The 20,109-nt window shown below is 41.6% G+C and overlaps 1 protein-coding gene across 5 annotated transcripts in view; it reads right to left on the bottom strand.

Moving 5' to 3' along the window:
• Positions 1-16,976, bottom strand: part of ACSS3 (acyl-CoA synthetase short chain family member 3) — a 70,834-nt gene extending 53,858 nt beyond the window's left edge. For 2 of the 5 annotated variants that reach the window (XM_065743227.1, XM_065743226.1), the window contains exons 1-3: positions 16,637-16,961; positions 9,961-10,105; positions 2,956-3,144 (exon numbers count right to left, since the gene is read on the bottom strand). In XM_065743227.1, coding sequence (XP_065599299.1) covers positions 2,956-3,144; positions 9,961-10,105; positions 16,637-16,893 — 591 coding nt within the window. In that variant the 5' untranslated portion in view covers positions 16,894-16,961. Of the gene's footprint in view, positions 1-2,955; positions 3,145-9,960; positions 10,106-16,636 lie in introns of all 5 variants that reach the window. The other 3 variants (XM_065743225.1, XM_065743228.1, XM_065743229.1) reach the window with 3 other exon arrangements.
• Between the last annotated feature and the right edge of the window lie 3,133 nt (positions 16,977-20,109).

Genomic DNA, 20,109 nt, shown 5'->3' on the forward strand with positions numbered 1-20,109 from the left:
TGCCCCCTCTGCTCATCAACTCATCATATGCAGTAAGGAAGACTAAAAAGAACCAATACTGAACTGTCTAAGGTGATGTTTTTATCACATAGCACACTGATGAAAATGTTTAAAAACTGATTCTTGAGAAACGCCACGGGACCTGGCTTCCAGCTGGACAGAACTGCATTCACTGTGACTCTGTGTCCAATCATTCAGACAGTTCTTTATACAGCTAGCAAAGCCATGAGGCTTTCTCCAGGAAGAATACAGTGAGAAACAGTCTGAAGAGCTTTCATAAAATTGAGGTAAACAGCACCCACAGCCGTTCTCTCATCCAGGATGACTAAGCAGGTCATTTTGTTATAGAAGGAGGTCAGGTTAGTCAGGCAGATCTGCCCTTCTGCTGTCTGCTTATCATCACCTGATTGTCCTGTATGCATCATATTATGACAAGATGTAGAGGTAACCATGCATTGCCGTATCTGTGTACAAGAACAGGTTTTTATTCAGAATAAACAACTACAAAATATTTACTCATTTTTACAAGGATGCCTTATTAATATCCCTAAACATGTCAATTCTAAGTGAAGAATATAGTATTTCTGACCTCACTGGAAAATAACAGATAATTCTGAATAACTTGAGTACCTCTTACATTTTTCGTTTTCAAGAACTGTTGTTCACTTGCAAATCATAACACTGCTTTAGTCTCAAGAGCTTTCAAACATCGTATCTGCAGAGCTCCATTACGCATATTTGTTTTGGAGAACTTCTACTTAAAATCTAAAAACCCCTCTGGAATTGCTATAAAAAAACTGGTTGCTGAACACATATCAGCTTCCTTATTACCCAGGCAGAGAATACTGTTCTTAAAGCATTCTTCTCAGCTTCCCTAGTTTACTAAGAAAAAACTCTTACACAAGTGTCATGTTAATTTCTCAAAACATAGTTAATGTTCTGAAAAAAGTACCTATTATCTTGATACTGCAAACTATGTACTCTCAAATTCAGATGAAAGGCAAGATGACAAGAAACGCCTCTTCTCACACTCTGATCACTTCATCACAATTCACCACAGAACATCTGTAACACTGCCACTACCTGACAAGAGTAGAAATTATCAACTGTAGAGCTTAGTGGCATTCCATTCCTATTTAAAATTCATGATAAATTAAGGCAAGCTGGTAAAAGTATATGTACCTTTTCATAGTCAATATTTAAGTGTATAGTCAATAGTCAAGTGTATGTTGTTTAGTTCTTCCGATAAAACTTGAAGTTTGCCCTTGCTTCCAAAAACGCTCCTCAGAGCCAGCTTTGTATTCCAAGTCCTTTCAAGTTAATGTTACTAAAATCAGGTCCTGTACTGCAGCACCCAGTTCGTAGAAAACAGAATAATAGAAGGGCTGGGGGACGTTGAGACTGCTTAAATTAACTTCTGAGTTCACAAGAACGCTACCTATTACAGCTCCTTAGATTCATATTTTCAAGCTAACCTCAGTAGTATTGTAAATATGGGGAAGCCTTGATATTTAGGCTGAGCATGTGCCTGTTCTCTTCACTTACATTTTCATTATACATCAGACGGATCAAAAACCATCCAAAGTATTTAGATCTGTCTTTTAAGGAGAAGAAAAAAAAAAAAGGCAACATAAATTAAGATTTATTCCAGGGGCTGCAGGTAGTGATTCTATAGCTAACCATTGAAGAGACTTGCTATATGACCTTGAGTAAATAACATAATAGTGCTTGCAAAGTAGTCTAAAAGTAAACATGCTAAATGATTTATATTGTAACAAATTTAATCTTTAAAGCTTTTTCTTCTACATTGTTTTTCCCTAATGAAAAACTTCTGTGTTAAATTTAGAGCTTGCTGAAGAAGTCAGGGAAGTGGGCAGAAAGAGACAATCTGAGCTGTCACTAATCTCCATCCAGCTGTTTTTCACAATTCCAACAAAGTACTTCAGCTATTTCATTAACTTGTTTTGTTAAAACAGAAAATGGGGGGGAAGGGGCACTGAATGCATTCAACCTTTTAAAATACTATTCTCAATTCACAGATATTCATAGAATTCAAACCCTGGGGATCTGAGGAGCACTTCTGTGTACAAAAAATCTACACACAACTTCCACAAATCGTGCAGACTTCACCCTGCATAACATGATCAGCTTGTAAGCCTGGCCAATGGGAATCAACAGTATCAGCTGCAGAGGGGCTGAACAACACAAGCAGATGCTCAAGATGACAAAGTTTTGTCATGTTCATTGGTAGAAAACAAGAACAAAACCTTCCAATACAAACACTTGTTAGCTGTCTTGAAACTTATGCACTAATATGCCAATAAAAACTACTAAGCAGTTACTATTAAATTATTATTTGCATTTACACTTCAAAAGATTGACATAATGCTTCAGAAACATGCTTAACCTGCACCTAACTTAGAAGCCTTACAAGCATTTGCCTCTATTATCTGTGTTCTCTGCAGAGCCACTTATGACAATTAGCTCACTAGCTGTCTTGATTCATGTACAAGTTACATGAAGTAGACATACAGCTGAAAAAATTACTACTTTATACATATAAACGCAAAGTAAACCAAAAGTTACTGAAGGTTGGTATGATGCAGATTTTCACACACTTGAAGGAAATGCTGGGTAAGATGCCTATTTTAAGGTGATGCTTTATAGAGAGTGATGGACTAAGAAAGAAGTGCCTTCTAAGCAGAGAATGGTATGTTAAATAGTCATGATTTTTGTAAGTAATCAAAAACTGTACTTCAGCATTCAGCTGGAATAAAAATACCACCTTCAGCACAGAAGTAGTACAATGTTCATGTTTCAGTGTTAGATAAGAGGCAAATTGAAGCTGTTCTGTCACAGAAAAGGATTTCCCTTTCTTGAAAAAAAAGGTGTTTTTGACATTGGTTTACAAGAATAACTAATGCGATGGCATTTCTTCTTCCAAGTATGCATTACCTTTGCATGATCGATGCGAACAGAGAGCTCTTTTGATGCAAATCCACCAAAAATCAGGCTATGGATGGCTCCTATTCTTGCACATGCCAGCATGCAGCACACAGTCTGTGGAATCATGGGCATGTAGATAACCACTCGATCTCCTTTCTTCACACCATGTCTGACCATGACATCGGCTAACTTGGACACCTGTACTGACAAAACGTTCACAACACATTAAAAACTTTTCCAGATCTGCTGCTGCCCCTCAAAAAAAATTCCCCATAATAACCCACAGTAAATTATGAGATTCTAATTTCTTTCACTATCAATACGATGTGAATCTACTCGAACACCCCGCAGCCAATCTATAACAAATTATTCTTTATTTATTCTTTATACCACGCAGGTAGGGTTTTAAGTAAAAGTAGGGTTTTAGTCTCGTGGAAGTCTCTTTCCAGTACGTACTATCAGACAAGGAAGAAAAGAAGTTGAAGACAAGACTCCAGAGAGCAGCAAGGGGATACTGCCTGTAGAATGGAAAATACCCATTTCCAAATGTCTCAAGCAGTGATGCAGCAAACAATACAATGTTGTATAAGTAGCAGAGGAAGGAAGGTTCTTTTTCAAGGATGCACAAGTCAGCAAAGCAGATCTGCCTTAAAACATTTTACTTTCATTTATATTATTCTCCAAATTTGAGTTTTCTCTATTTGTTTTTCTCTATTTAATGCAGTTTAACATTCTAAATCTTAGTATCACTGTTACTTTCAGTGATTTGTAGGCATTAAGTACTTTCTTTTATGGTCACGCTCAGGAAAGCATGGCACAATTTAATGCTGTACTGAAGAGGGGCACAGCATTACCTCACTGCTGCTCTGTTCAGTGGAATCACACATCTCTGTGCACTGAGATAGGAATACCCAAAAGCTCCAGATGCATCTAAGCTGTGTCTACATTAAATACACTGCTCACCCACTGTCAGACTGCATATTTCTACACCTCTGCCTGAGGATTTAAGAAAACAGAAACAGAGCAGACCCAAGGACACATGCTCGCATCAGAAGCTGCCCCTTTTTTATAAACACCATATAAATCCCTGATGTTATTTTCAGCCACAACTCAGAATACATTTGTGAGGAAAAGTCATCAGAATGCCAAGTTGCAAACATATATAAACAAATGTATGCTATTCATTCATAATAGCCCTCTCATGTTAAATAAAGTTCATTATCAGAATAAAGTATATTTAATTCTAGATGTATTAATACCTGTCGATACACTGAAACAAATCAACAAGGCTTAGACATGCACACAACTAGAATTTATAGCCACACCACGGGCATTTAGTCATTCCTAGACAAGGCAGTAAGGCTGAACCTCTACTGCCATACCGCCACCATCTGCCATGGGCCAAACTAATAAAATAGGAGGCATTACTTCCAGAGCAACCCTCATAAAACACTGCCTCCCCCTGCAATGCCTCATAAGATTGTGGAACATCATAAAACATGCTTACACTGCCCTTAGGATTGATGCAGAAACCCTGAAACACTCAAGCCATCATTCTAAAGTGGAAAAAAAGGGGGAGTAGGAACATCTCATAAAACTGTTAAAAGCCATGGAACTTTCCAGTTTGTTACACTGTGTTGTCATTTATGGCTTACATAAAGAAAGTATACTTCATCACTCATGATTTGACAGTTGTTATTTTCCTACCAGCATGCTGTTCCTCTGTCTTTCTTCAAAGTTTAAGATTGCTCTATCGCCTTAATATATTTGACACTTCAGTAATAAAATTGCTTTCAACAAGTGATATAAGAGGAGAGCAAAGCAGGCTTTCCGATTTGAAGATCTGGACCTAAATTACACTTACATCAAAGCAAGCCCTAGTGAGCACCCAGCCACCAAAGAAATAATATCTGTATCAGCAGTTCAGGTTTTGAGACACTGTGCTGCGCTGAAGCAAACTGGCTGTTCTCAGTGGTTTGAAATGCAGTTTTGGTCCACACCAGAAGAATTCTGTTTAGAAGATACTAAAATGAAAACTTCACTCCAAATGCTTAAAAGAGGAATTCCAAACCTTACTGGGTTGAATAATGCCTTAGTCTCAGCAGAACACGGTCCCTCAACACAGGCTGAACACAAAAAGATTCTTCAAATACTGAGTTTCTGAAACAACCCAAAGTGCACCATTTGCTGTTAAAGAGACACGTCACATATGCATGCCTCTAAACCCAAGGCAGCAAGCCTTCCTTTCCTCTTAGGTTCTCAAATCTGTTGCTCTTCCAAGACTACTAAGGAAAGCCATCCTTGCTGTTGTCCCCTGGTACTGATTAACTTCCTCAGTCTTCTACTAAATTGTGAGTTTCTCCTTTTCCCAGTGCTGCAATAGTCTCTTCAGCTGAGCCACCATCCTGTTGCTAAAGTCAAGCCTCCAGCCAAGTAGGGGAGAACTGACAAGCAATGCAGCACTCCTCACAAGCAGATGAGACCATACTCTTGAATACATGGCACAATGAAGTTTCAGAGGTGGCACAGTGTGTGTGCAGAGATCTTGAACCGCAGAGATCTTGAACAGATGTTCAGGGGAGGGAAAAGCACTCCGCCAGGCCCTCCGCTCGTGAAACTATCTACATCTTTGGTTCCTGAATCAACAGGCCTGTGAGAGGCCTGCACAGAAGCCTCAGTCTCTTTCCCTCTTCAACTGGTGCACAGGGGGAGCCTGTCTAGTAGTTGTAGTGGTACTCATACATTGGTCCACAAGTAAAAACAAAAAAAACCGTAAGATAGGATGACTTCTATTTCTTTCTAATGCAGGCAAAGAGCTGCTGGGATTACAGTAAATTGGAGTAATTTCTCGTTCATTCATATGACACCGTGTTATCTGGATCAAGGGAAAGTTTTCGGGTCAGGTATAGATACTGGTCCATTTTCCTTCCTGGTTTGGGAGACTGGCTGTGAAGCACATGCCTCCTAGCAGGAAGGAGAAGGAAAAGGTCATGGAGATTCTCAAATACCAACTCAGCAAGGATTTTGTGTTTGATCAGGCACGATGCCACAGCATCCACCTTACTCAAGAGATAAGTTCCAGACAAGCATTTCCCTCAGAAGAATTCTTGTGGGACACAATAGGGTTCTTCAAAACTTCTACAGCCCCTAAGTTCACTTATGTGTCATTATTTGGACAACATCCACACAGAGCAGGAGAGTAATCAAGCAGCAGTGAGACAGATGAAAGGAAAGCACAGAGCTTTCTAAAGGCATCTACAAGCCAAGGATGGGAAGATTTGCAGAACAGATACATTCAGACCACTTTGAAGTGAGCCATGGGGCATTTGGTTCAAAGGATCAAACTAAACCTATTCCAAAGTAAAACTGGCAAACCACATACAGAGGAAATGTCATGAGCCTCAGCAATCAATTCAGCATGGCATTGCTTCATTCATCTGCCAATACTGCACCAAATTATACATTACTGCAGGCATCACTGACGTCGACAGAATGCAGTATAGGTATCTCAAGTCAAGGGAGATCAAGTTCCTGCTACTTTACTAGACTTCCAAGATGATTTGGAAGCCTTTTTGTGTGTGGAATGTGAAAAACCCAGGATACCGCCCTTTATAAGTGCCTGATTAGTCTCATCTCTTACAGAATACTAATACTGGTATTTCTGAAGAGCTACCTCTGTGACAAGACAGTTAAATCTTTCCAGGACATCCATTGAAGAATGACATTTGAAATTTGAATAAGAAAACGAAAAACAGCATTAAACAAAAAGACTCATACATAGTTCTGTCAAGATAATTTTGCTCTACCAGACAATCAGGATAAAAAGCTAGACCGACAGTTTCAGTAGGATTTTCTATATTCCAGTTTTTATCTTTAAGTACTTCTGAGAATGAATGTCTTGAAATGAAAGAAATTGGTCATTTCTATAGGAAGAAGGAAATGAAAGTTCATGGAATAAAGCAAGGAACTGGAAGCAGTCTTTCTCAAGTACTCCTCAAGTACTGTGCTCAGTTTTGGGCACCTCAATATTGAAAGGACACTGAGGTGCTGGAGCAGGTGCAAAGAAGGGCAACAAGGCTGGTAAAGGGCTTGGAGAATATGCCCTATGAGGAGAAATTGAAGGAACTGGGGCTGTTTAGTCTTGAGGAAAAAGAGGGTAGGGGGAGACTTCATCGCTCTCTTCAAATAAGAAGAAATCTTGAAAGATGAGAGCAGGGCTGGTTTCTTCTCACTAGTGACACGTGACAGTACAAGGGGAAATGCCCTCAAGTTGTGCCAGGGGAGGTTCAGGTTGAGTATCAGGAAACATTTCTTCACAGAAAGGGTTGTGAAGCACTGGAATTGGCTCCCCAGGGAGGTGGTTGAGTCACCATCCCTGAATGAGTTTAAAAATCATCTGGATGTGGTGCTCAGAGACATGATTTAGCAGTGGGCTGTTAAGAGTTGAAGTAGTATGGCTAGGTTGAAGTTGGACTTGTGATCTTGAAGGTCTTTCCAACCTGAGCAATTCTATGATAAGCAAAACAACGTGAGTGACACTTCAGTAATGCACAGGTGATGCGGACCAAGACAGACATGACTACAACCTTACAATGGCTAATAAAGCTATTTCAGAAGATGATGCTTTTAGAATGTGTAAGTATAGAGGAAAAAAAAAAAGCCATCCTACAGAATAAATTACAACCTAACCCAGTGCTGAAAACCCTGAAGTCTTTCTCTCTCATCCGTGCTTTTGTAACATGCAGTGCTGCCACAGACTCAGCTGGAAGGGGGAGGGAGGGTTGGTTTTTAGTAATTCTGTCAGGTTACTGCACTCAGGAATTATTTATTACAGACCCAAATTCAACACACTAACTGTCCATTGTTACTGAAAAGAATGACAAAGAGAAATCATACTGGTTTTGTGTAAGGTATCTGTCAAGTGTCAACATCTGCAAACGTGGCACTCAAATTCTTGAGATGTTTTTCAGCAAGGGAGGCCTCCTACAGAAAATAACTCAGTCATGTAAGCAAAATAACAACCTCTGCCTTAACCTGAAAATGGTAGCATTTTCCAACACAATCAGAAACTTTATTTTTAAATGAACAGAAGCCATCACTCCCTATTTCTTCTGGGTAACTAATACTACAGAGATTCCGTAGCCTTTCTAAAAGGATTCATGTTTCCGTTATCTTTTCCAGGCATCTCACAACTGGAAATAAAGAATGTCCCCAGGCATACAGAAAGCTTAAACCTTCACCCCCATCACACTGGCAACAGTTCAACACAGTAATAATCATTTAAAGGCCTCTAACAGGCACCAGTGTAGAAGATAAGTCCAACTGGTACATTCTCAGAGACCACCACGTCTCAGATTTTGCCAAAGCCCTGGTTCTCTGCACTTGCAGCACTGCATCTGTAACAGCAAATAATTAATACAATATAATTGCATGTGCTCAATAAAATTTCACTTTAAAAAAACTGTGACAGTGCCAAGGTGTTCTAAGTGTAGCTGTAGCTGTTCTACCCTCCCTAAGAAGCTGCATTATCTCCAACCAAGCACCTATGTCATTTTTCCATCTTTCCATGTGTTTGATCCTTGGACATATGATCCACTTTCCTACAAATTTCTACATCTTCCCACTCTGTGAGCCACAGCTATTCTGTGTATCTTCCAGTGAATCCACCTATAAACTCATTTTTTGTTAGCAAAAGCTAGAAAGAACTCCATTGCTTCAAAAGCTGATCTCTTGCACGGACATTCTGAACAATCAGCCTATCTGTTAAGATATTCTCACTGAAATATCACCTAATGGCTAGACAGACTACTAAACATTCATTGGATGGGTACAGCTCAAACTACAGTCTGCACACAGATTCATGCTGTCAGCCTGTTTTAAATTGGGAAAGGAATTCAAGACAGAAAGCAAAAAGCTTCTTTCCTCTCCAGGTTATTGCTCTGTTCATATGCCTGGTCTACAGTTACACTGATCTGTAATGAAGCATGCAAAGCATTGAAAGTGTATTTCAACTTCAGCATACGTACATTTAGCTTGCACTGAGTAGACTGAGAACACAGCAACAAGTGATGATGGAGGGGTATAAGTGAACCACAATCCACAGTGGTTCGCTGTGTTTCTTCCCAGAATCTCTCCTAGGCTCTACATAATCTATGACACAAAACACACCTGAAAATACATCTGCAATTTTCACTTAACATCTTTGTGGGCATGTTTGTTATCTGGTGTCCAGCAATGACCAGGTGAGCCAAGTTAAATTCCACAAGAACAGACCAGAAAGCTGTGAGAGAAGTTAATAATCTCAAATCCCGCACTTCGTGATAACACTCTCTTTTGATTAAAGAGAACAAACTACAGAATTCCAAATTCTGCACATATCTGTCTGACTGCACTTTTCTGGATAGAATCAGACTTTTATCCCACTATTCTAGGTCAGGGTAAGCTAAAAGTAAGCTGAGTCAGCTCCCCCAGAACCTTCCAGGCAGAGAATCAGCACAGGCCATCAGCACTCCCACTCACTCATGCCTCCCTCAAGCAGGCATGTGATGCAACTCTCCTTAGAGCTGCTTCCTGCTAACACTGGATTTGTTTTTACACTCAATCATGTTCAGCTGTAGTCAAGGTATGTACCTTCATCTCTGCTATAGTGGCATTTTTGTTCATTGTAGCAACTTACTGCCATGCAGCTTGACAAATACTCTGCATTCCCTCATACACAAGAAATAAGAACTGTTAGGGAAAGAAGGAAAAAAAAAAGGAAAAGAAGAAATTCAAGAGAGAAAGTTCAGAATGTAACCAACCAGAACAAAAAAATATTTAAATGCAGAAAAAAAAATACAGGAAGATCAAAACCTCTCAGATACACTATTATTTAATGCAAGTAGTGAAGCTTACAAATCAATACCAAGCACAGCAAAAGGAATAAACTAGCAAGGTTTTTTCTATCTCCCTGTATCTACCTGCTGTGCAGTATTTCCTGTCTATTTCCAGTAACAAGGTTATTCTCAAATGTACCTGTTCAAGGAGTTCCTTATAAGTTATTTTCTCTTTGGTATTTGTTACAGGACTGTCATAAATAATGGCAGTGTGGTCTCCTCGTCCATTCTCAACATGACGATCAACAGCATTGTAACAGATATTCAGCTCTCCACCGACGAACCTAAAAAAGAAGTTGGAACAATATAACAGGCAGCCTTCAGTTCTGGAAGTCCTTTTTTTTCCTAGAATCGCCCAAATGACTGAAAAAGACAAAAAAGCCAATTACTGAAATCAGTAAAAACGTGAAGTATTTACACCTTAACTGACTTAACTAAGAAACTGCTAACCTTGATCTTGATTCAACTTCCTCTGCATCAATCATTTTGATTTTTATAGCTAAGACTTCAGGGAGCAAGACATACATTCACATAAAATAGTTTGATATTACGAGTATATCTTATTCCACTACTTTGTACTGGCATGCACACATGGCTCAAGACACAAAATGTTCTAATTCACACGCTGGCAGTAACAGTTAAGCACACCCACATCTGTATCCAAGTGAAACTGACAGAAAAGTCATAAAAGCTTATAAATTTGTGTGATACTCTGAACGCACTTGATATTACCATGGTCTACATCAGAGACTTAAAAACCCCTGAAAAGTAGTGTGAGTCACAGTCTCTTCAACAGCCAGACATTTAGAAAAAAAAGGCTTCTAATTAAAAAAAAAATCCCCTGCACAAGCTCAGGATTTATTTTTATTGCAATTTTGTGCAGAAAAAGAAAATTCAAGTGTGGCACAATCCTCAAGAAAACACAGAAGGCAGCATATGCTTCAATGACTGTTAGCAAAGACAACACGGAAGAACTGAAGTTTACTCAAAGCAATGATTTTCTTTGTGCTTTTCTGTCTATAGATATCTATCTATGGCCAAAAGAGCAACACAAAGAAAAATACAGCTGAGAGTTTCCAAAAATGCTATGGAGATGCTCGCTGTCATAATGTTTTGTTGTAATGTAAAATATAAAAACAGATGGCCCAAAGTAACCCACTATTAATCAAAAGAGAGCATTTCCTACTTTCCTTCCTATACAGTACAGGATTGCTCTAAATTAGAATATTTGATGTATTATTCATATATTTATAAGCACAGACAGCATAGATCAGTCCCTATTGTCAAGGAATGGCAATTATTAAACCAATTAGGATGTCAGGATGTAGCAATCTTCTACTGTGACTCCTTTAAGACACCATTAATAAGAAGTTGAGGACCGTAAAGACAGAAACTGTTTTCCTTTGTCTCAAAGTTTGCTTTGTAAGGCCTTTTCTGGTGTCAAGACTCTGACTGATAACTGCCGGTTATCTGGATGGATGTTACGGTGCCTCATTGTCTCTGCTTATGGTTGTAAAGATAAGCAGAAATAGGTGCAAATAGTCTTTTCTGGGGGAGTATGGCTTGGAGAAGCTGACCACCACAAAAAGACAACAATGCTCCTGCATGGCAATGAAGGCGACCTCCGCTGCTGGCTTATCTGTTGGGCCAGACATGTCACACAAACAAAGAGAAAAGGAAAAAACATCTGAGAAATGGAGGATAAAAGGCCTTCACTGAACTAAGGATTTTGGAGGAGAACTTTCAGAGAAGAACTTTGGAGAAGAGCTCCCAAAGAAAAAATCTTTGAGAACTCCCGAAGAGACTTAGGACGGACCCTGAGGCCTGCTTGCTGCCATCTCCCATCCCCCGCGGTGACCTGACGAGTTCCTGAGATCAACGGATCTACTACGAATCTCGCTGGATCCACGGTGGTGATTATATCTCTCTTGCTTTCTGCCAAGTCTCCTTGCTTTTCATCTCTTTTCTATCGCCCACCTTCCTTTCCCCATATCCCTAAGCAACCAGTATTTGTAATAAACTGGTTGGGCTAACATTTGACCCATTGTGTCCTAATCTCACACCGGGTATACACTGGAGCGTGACAAGGACCAAGACAGTAACAAGAACACTACTGTGGTTTAACCCTGCAGGTGGCTGAAGATCATGCAGTTATTTGCTCAATGTAACTCAAATTCCCAGTGGTTCAGGGGAGCATACAGGGCAAAAAAAGCAAAGTAAAACTCATGGGTTGAGATGAAACTATTTACTAAGATAGAGAAAAGGAAAACAGTTATGACTATATCTATATATATGAATGTATATAACAACTGATGCACAAGCAAATGCTCACCACTCTCCGACTAATGTCCTGCTAGCCCCTCTAGAAGTGGAAGAGATGAACTCTCATCCCATTCAAAAACCCTTATGCCTGAGGTCATATGGTATGGAATATTTCTCTGGCCAGTTCAAGTCAGCTGTCTTAATTCTGCTCCCTCCCAGCTTCTTGGGTCCTCGCTGCAAATGGCCTTGACTGTAAAACACTGCTTAGCAGCAGCTATAAACATTGTGTTATTGACATTGTTTTTCTCCTAGAACCAAAACACAGCATCATACCTGACTCTCTGAAGAAAACCATTCTGTCACATTAAACCTAAGACAAACATGCTGTACTATAAAGCCTTTCCCATAAAAAAAGAACTGGTGGACAAGTGACTGACAGTTGCTTCAGGTAACAGAGAAATGTTTCTGTTGTAATAGTTGTGTAGGATTCAGATCATCCTTGGATTTTTGTATCAAATCGCCATTGGATGATAGGAACAACTCTGCTCAAGAAACATTTAGATGTTGTACTTAGGGACACAGTCTAGTGGGCAAAAGTTGGTGGAAGGTGGATGGCTGGACTGGATGACCTTGGAGGTCTTCTCCAGCCCTGGTGACTCCATTATTCTACTGGAATAAGACAGCACAACATGGGAGTTATCTTGCATAACTACTTAAGAATGGTAAAAACCACGAGAGAGTAGCAGAGTTTGGACTCTCAGAAAGACACATGACAAGTTCAACACTGCCAAGTTTTTTAATGACTGCTTGTGAAAAATGTGAGGCTCTAGGTTAAAAGCAACCCCACAGCATCGGACGGTGCAATGAGAGTTCTGTAGAGGGAGGGAGGAGCACGGGCTGCCATGAGTCCAGGAGGCAGCAATGTACAGCTGACCTGCTACAGCCACAGCTCTTCTGCTTCTCTGCTGATGACCCAGAGGTGTGCTGGAATGCCTCATTTTGCATGGCAGATACACACTGCCTGGCCTTGGAAAGCTGCACTGCGCTGCTGCAAATTTCTGTTTATTCAGTGATTCCCAAAGAGATGAACACCTCCGAAGCACATCAATTTTCTTCAAATAAGTTTTAGCAGAAAAGCAACAGCAGCATAAAAACAGGACACCGTCCTGAATATAAGGGCACCAATTTGAAAAAAGAAGTCTAAAACTGAAAATGCAATATTCCAGACTGCAGAAAGATATGGGATGAAGCTACAGGATGGGTATGAGAACTCCAAGAGAATTTTGTCAGCAGGGCTGCAAAATGCTAATCTGTTGCTAACCAGACATCTCTTTCAATTCAGCATGCAAACTGAATTCCAGACAGAAAGTCATTCCTTTAGACTATATTCCTAATGCTGACAGGTGAGTAACATTCAGCAAATGGAACACGGGAAGAGTAAAACAGAAATAAAAAGACAGAACAGTAACAGGTCTAATGCACAAAGGAGATGCTACAGCTCACCAGCAGGCTCTTTGAAGAGCTCACCTGCTGCCCCTTTCTGCAGTAAAATGTCAGGGTGGCTGTAATAATGCAAGTTTGCTTCACAGCAACTTTTAAAACTTGGATTTAGCCATTATCTACCCATTTTTTGATAGTTCTTTCTTCCTGTCCATTGTTAACCTGCATGATGCTTAACTTTCCTCTAACAATACACCTGTGTAGTGATTTCAGCAGTTAGCACATTAGAGCATCCTGAGCCCCTGCAGAGCTGCTGTAGCTTCCCAGGGAGTGGTGCTCCTCTCCCCTCAGCTTCTGCCGCTAGTGACATGCATCAACTCCCCTTTAACTACACTTCAGCATGACCACAGCTATTAACCCTTAAGGTTAATAGATAGGGGGCAAGAAAGCTCTGTCCATGTCCTCCTACTCTGGGCACATCAGTCAGGTAGGTCTTCTGTAAACAGAAGTTCAACCGTACAGAGCTTACTATCTTCCAGATGTGACCTGGGGAAGTTTGTTACTGCATTCAGAATTGGTTTTGATCTGTCAATAGTAATGAAAGCACAGTCACGAAGAAGGTAACACATAATTATCCCTCAAATAAATTTTCAAAAGTTATGTCTTAATTTTCAATAATATCTTCAGAATTTAAAAGTATTCAGAGAACTTTCAGTATTCATTCAACGGCTCAGAAGCAATGATAGTTAAGAAAAAAGCATGCTAAAGGTTCTGAATAAACCCAGAACATGTGCAGGAGAAATAACTGCATTCTGACTGTTAGAAAAGTGTTATGCTAAAACCCTGTGACATCATGCAGGGCACCAACACTTCTCCAGTCTGAGTTCCCAGGCACCAACTGGATTTCTTTTAGATTGTTTAGATGAAGGGAGAAGAGACCCTGAATGAAACTGCTAGACAAAACCACCACAGCACCACATATTTTAAGGTAACAGTATGTTAATCAATCTAGCCACATTTCAAAAACGGTAAGCAACGTTTAAATAGAAATCTGGGTAATATTATGGAGTTCAAAGGTGATTTATGTTATGCTTATGTCTTATAATCACAGAAATACACAGTAAAATTGCCCTCGGCCTGCATAGTCAGTGCACTCTCTACTTCCTAGAGTAAAATAAAAGGGACCAGAAAACATACAGTGTCTGTTTTGCTAAGCCTCAGGCTTGGCAACCAGAAACAGTGATACTGAAAATAGAGCACACTTATTAACTGACCTATCAGTATGTGTCCAACACATTTTCTAACTCAAGAAGCACACACATGAATTTGTTAATGCTACTTCAAAGTTCCATAAGCTGCTTTCTAGGCAAAGCACAGAACCAGAACTGCATCTTTACTCTGTTAGATCAGCAAACTGCTTTTCTTCAAAGCCTGGCCTCCTGTTCAGCTCTGCTAGGTCTTGTTTTCTTTTCAAAAAGTACTCTCATTGAGGTTCTTATATCTTCCTTCTCTCTTAAACACAGTCCTGTCCTCAAAGAGCCTATCCCTTGCCCTGTGGCACACACAGGATGCTGGCAACCATCTGAGTCTTCAGAGGAAGTATACTCTGGGTTCCCATGCAGCCTAGTATCTCTTAACATGAACGTGAAGGGGAAAAAAGGGAATAGCACACTGTGCATTAAGATAATAAAGAAGAATTTAAAAAAAATGCATTACTTGAAGTGTTATTTCCCATGATCAAACAACAGATACCTGACAATAACTAGTGCCTGATGTTGACTCTTCAGAGACATGCACCTGTGTAAAATATCACAGGGCGGTATCCCACAGAGGCTGAGGTTGGCAGGGCCCTCTGGGTCTACCTACTCCCAACTCTGCTCCAGCACAGATACCGACAATAGCATATCCAGGCCCATGTCCACATGGCTTTGGAAGATCTCCAAGGAAGAGACTCCAAGGCCTCTCTGGACAGCCTGTGCCAGTGCACTGCCATCCACACAGCACCAAATTATTTTCTGGTGTTCAGAGGGAACCTCTTGTGCTCCAGTTTGTACCTGTTGCCTCTTGCCTTGGCAATGGGCATATATGGTAAGAGCCTGACTTTGTCTTCTTTACACCCTTCCTTCGGGTACTTGTACATACTGCTGAGATGATTTCAGCCTGTGGCTACCTGCATCCACAGAGATAAAGACACCAGTGAGACAGAAGAACAAAAAAGACCACTGGAAGATAAATCTTGACTTCAGACCATGAACTTAATCTAGGTATCCCTGTCACAAGACCAAACTACTCCCACCTGAGAAACCAAAATGCTTTAAAAAGACTGAATCACATCAATTCCAGACAGCAAGCTTACCATATCAAGCTCCACCTTTTTGACAGGAGCTGACAACAGAACTGCGGTCACCAGCATTGCTAAAATTCTTTAATTCTTAAAAAGTAACTGTTTTAACAACATTTTCATTGCTTTTGTCAGGCATGCCAAGGAGCTTTAGTGGTTCTTAATTATGTAGGTAACCCTGCTTGCTCTTTTGGAATAGTGCCATGGTCTCAAAAGCCCAGGTCAGTGGACCAGAACCTCCTTATCCATCCATTTTAAGACTCCTGACTTATGTAGTCCCGCCGACTTCAGGAGATTTATCCCAGCTGGGTGTTCCTTCACACCCAGCTTAAGAGATAGAAACAATATTCACTGGGAGAGCTGCTAACAAATAACCACAGCCACAATGAGAAGGCAAGCTCCACATTTCTGGCTCTACGTCTCCTCATTCTGACAGGCTTTAGAGTGATTAATAGTTTTAATTACGTTTTGAGAAAGCTTAGTATTTTTAAATTAAAATCGGGCCAGAAAAAGATATAAGAAAAGCAAAGATAACCCCCATCCCGCCTCGCTTTCTTTACCCCGCGTGACCTTCTCCTTGAGAGATCAGTGCGTGAAGAAAAGCTACTTTAAAAGAGACGACGGCGGTCGTGACGAGATTTCAACGCGCAAACTGCCTGTTAATGAGTACTGAAAATCCTCTCCTGCACTTTACTTTAGTTCTGCCCTGCCGGCGGGCCGCTCACCCAGGCAGTTGACGCAGCCATGCCCGCCCGCTGCGTCCCGCACTCACCAGGAGTCGCTCCCCGGGCCGCGCCTCTCCAGGACCCTGGCCCAAGGCTTGGACCACTGGATCAGCTCGGCGGCAGCACCCCAGACTTTCTCGGGCTCAGCCACCGAGGACCTGAACAGCTCCCCGTACTGTCCCAGCGCCGGGGAAGAGGCGGCAGCACGGGCCGGCAGCCGGCTCCCCACGCAGGGTCGCCGCAGCCATCGCCGGGCAGCGCCGCCGCGCACTGCCAGCGCCACCAGCTCGCCCAGCAGCCCCATGGCGCGACTCCGCTAACGCTCGGAGCAGCCCCTGGCCCGCGACGGCTCCCCGTGAGCGGCGGGGCTGCCCAGCAACGGGACACACCGCCCTCACCCCGCAGCTGCCCCGGCCGAGCGGCCGCACCTAGGACGCGGAGCAACGCGGCCGGAGCCCGCCGGGCGGGGGCGGGATGGTGTCCGGCGCTGCGCCCCGTGGGGCCGGGCCGGGCCCGGCGCCATCAGCGGGGCTCGGGGGCGGGCGGAGCCCCCTGGGTGTACAAAGGTCGAACTCGAGAGGAGCCGCGCCAAGTTTTCTCTTTCACCTCACACATCAGGCACGCAGGCGTTGCCCGAAGATTCTTTTACTTTTTTTCTTAGTAAAATTCTACTCCAGAAAGCAGCTGAAATTTTCCTGCTTAACGCTTTTTTTTTTTCTTCCTTGAGAATCGAGTTTTTCGTGGTTGCAGCCAATCATTACAGCAAATACCACTTCCTAAACCACACCCACAAATGAAAAGTGAATAGAAACCGCGAGTTTTGCACCAGTAAAGAGAAAGTTAGTATTCTGCACATAGTTAAACTGAAGATACAGAAAAACAGATTATTTTTGGCTTAATAGCTTGTGTGACATAGAGTCATAACACTTGAGTGCTTATTTTGATGTACGCTCTTGCTTTGAGAAAAGCTGCCTATGATTAAATGGGCATACTGTATGGCACCTGTGACATACATCAGTGTCTTGTGTTTTTTGTGTCTGCTGCTGAGTTAGTACAAAAGGAATATAAGGGTGTAACGCATTACTGGCACAGCAGTGACTAGTGCTAGTCTGTATACTCATTACAGTGGGTTTAATACATGAAGTCAATTATATTACCTGTCTCAAAAAAAAAAAAAATTTGATTTACATAATTACAGAGACACTCCATATTTTTTAGGTCACCTCCACATTCATTAACATTAAGACTGATAGCTCCTTAAGTTTCTGGGGCAGCTGTAACGAGCTCTCCATGTTCCTGTGGCCTGCTGAGCCTATTTTCTCTGCCCAGTGAGTGACGATGGCTTGCCTCATGCTTGCTCCCTCTCCACATGACTGCAGTAACACAGCCCTGAGCAGCAAATTAGCATCCAAAACTCACAACAAATTCAACCCCCCAAAACCTTAAGCACTAAGCAGAGAAATGGTGAACATTTCCCCACCACCAGGCAGAGGCTACAACATGCCGACAAAGCAAGAACATCAAAAATACATTTTTGGTTTAGAGATTACTTTTGATTTCTTATACATTTTGTCCATTGCAACATTGCTTTCTTATACATTTTGACCATAGCGACAGGGCAATTGCAATCAATAGAGTCCACAAGCCCAAATTAAAAGATAAAGAAAGAGAGAAGCTTATGGGGATTGTAAACACTGTGACTTCCTGACAGCCTTGGAATCAGATACCACTGCTGAATGCCTGGCAGCATGGCGTGCTTTGTACAAATGAACACTTACTTCGTGGTAACACACAATTGCTCTCAGCATTTAAAAAAGACTCCCAGAGGTTTGTCTTAATTTCCTGCCTGTGAGATGCCTAGCCTCACCGTGACTGAAAATTCTGACTGAAAATAACCAGTCTGACTGAAAACTGTCATGGGAACATGGAAATATGCTTTTAGTCCGTTGTTTTTTGTTTGTTAGTTGCTTTTCTATGAGGAACATCAGCCGTCAGCCTTAGTCCCATAAGTGTTCCCAAGCCCACCGTGGGTGAAGTCCTGCACAGTGACTCTGCCTACATGTGGAACCCAGCCTTGGCCTTACAAATAATTAGAGCGGCCAGTAAGGATAGGGATGTGATTGTCCCTCTCTACTCAGCTCTCATGAGGCCTCAACTGGAGTACTGCATCCAGGTCTGGGGTCTTCAAGACAGGAAAGATGTGGAGCTGCTGGAGAGAGTCCAGAGGAGGGGCGGAAAGATGATCAGAGGTCTGGAGCATCTCCCTTATGAAGACAGGCTAAGGGAACTGGGCTTGTTCAGCTTGGAGAAGAGAAGGTTGAGAGGAGACCTCATTGCAACCTTCTAGTATTTAAATGGGGATTATAAACAGGAGGGGAATCGACTTTTTACTTGGGTAGATAGTGATAGTACAAGGGGGAATGTTTTTAAGCTTAAGGAGGGAAGGTTTAGATTAGACGTCAGGGGGAATTTCTTCTCAGAGATAGTGATGAGGTGCTGGAACAGGTTGTCCAGAGAGGCTGTGGATGCCCCATCCCTGGAGGCATTCAAGACCAGGTTGGATGGAGCCCTGGGCAACTTGGTCTAGTACCAGATCTGGAGGTTGGCGGCCCTGCCTATGACAGGGGGTTGGAACTTGATGATCCTTAGGATCCCTTCCAACCCAAGACATTCAATGATTCTATGAACTGTCTCAGCACAGTTTGTGAAGCCTTCTCCCCAAAAGCAAACTACTGCATTGCATCCACTCCCAAGGAGTAACCTTCCTGATTAATCACTTTATGTGCTACATTCTTCACATTGCCAACACTTTGATGTTCCACTGGTTTGCAGGAGGCCTGTAGCAATTGGATGTAGCCGTCCATGTGGCCATGACAGAAATGTCCCTTTTTATTATTGCAAATAAAACCATCGAGGCCAAATACTAGCTGAAATACTAAATTATCTGAGTTCTGTAACGTGTTAGCTGTAGGCACTAACACTAGAAGAAATATCCTGAGATTTAAATATCTGTGAGTAGTGTCAGGCAATGCCTGTGGTACTGAAAAGCAATGCAATGTTTCCACTCACCCCATTATATATGTTTAATATCAAGGTATAAGCTTCTGGCAAAGGAACTGGAATTGAAACAGTAAGCAATCTACTATTCATTTTGAGTATGTGTCCTACTAGAAATGATACACCAGAGATGCAAAGAAGACAAATGAATTTAATCTGAACATGAAGTACATTAAATTCCTATTTTAGGTAACATTCTAATATCTGTTTCCTAAAGGAATGTTTGCAATGAGTATCTGTGGAATATACTTCATTAATTAAACCACTCACAGCTCTTACTGATGTCTAAAGGGCAAAGAAGAGATTGCTAGCTCTCCCAATTGCATGCTAGTAATTGGAGGTTCACTCACAAATGCCATTATAGCAGATTTCTGAACTGCTGAATTTTCCCTCTCTGAGGACTACTTTTTATTTATTTATTTATTTATTGCAAAACCTCATGCTCCTGAAGCTCACGCTGAAC

Source organism: Cyrtonyx montezumae, unplaced genomic scaffold (assembly GCF_038088225.1).
Source record: "Cyrtonyx montezumae isolate F1298 unplaced genomic scaffold, pur_monq_1.0 scaffold_3, whole genome shotgun sequence".
NCBI classification, from domain to species: Eukaryota; Metazoa; Chordata; class Aves; order Galliformes; family Odontophoridae; genus Cyrtonyx; species Cyrtonyx montezumae.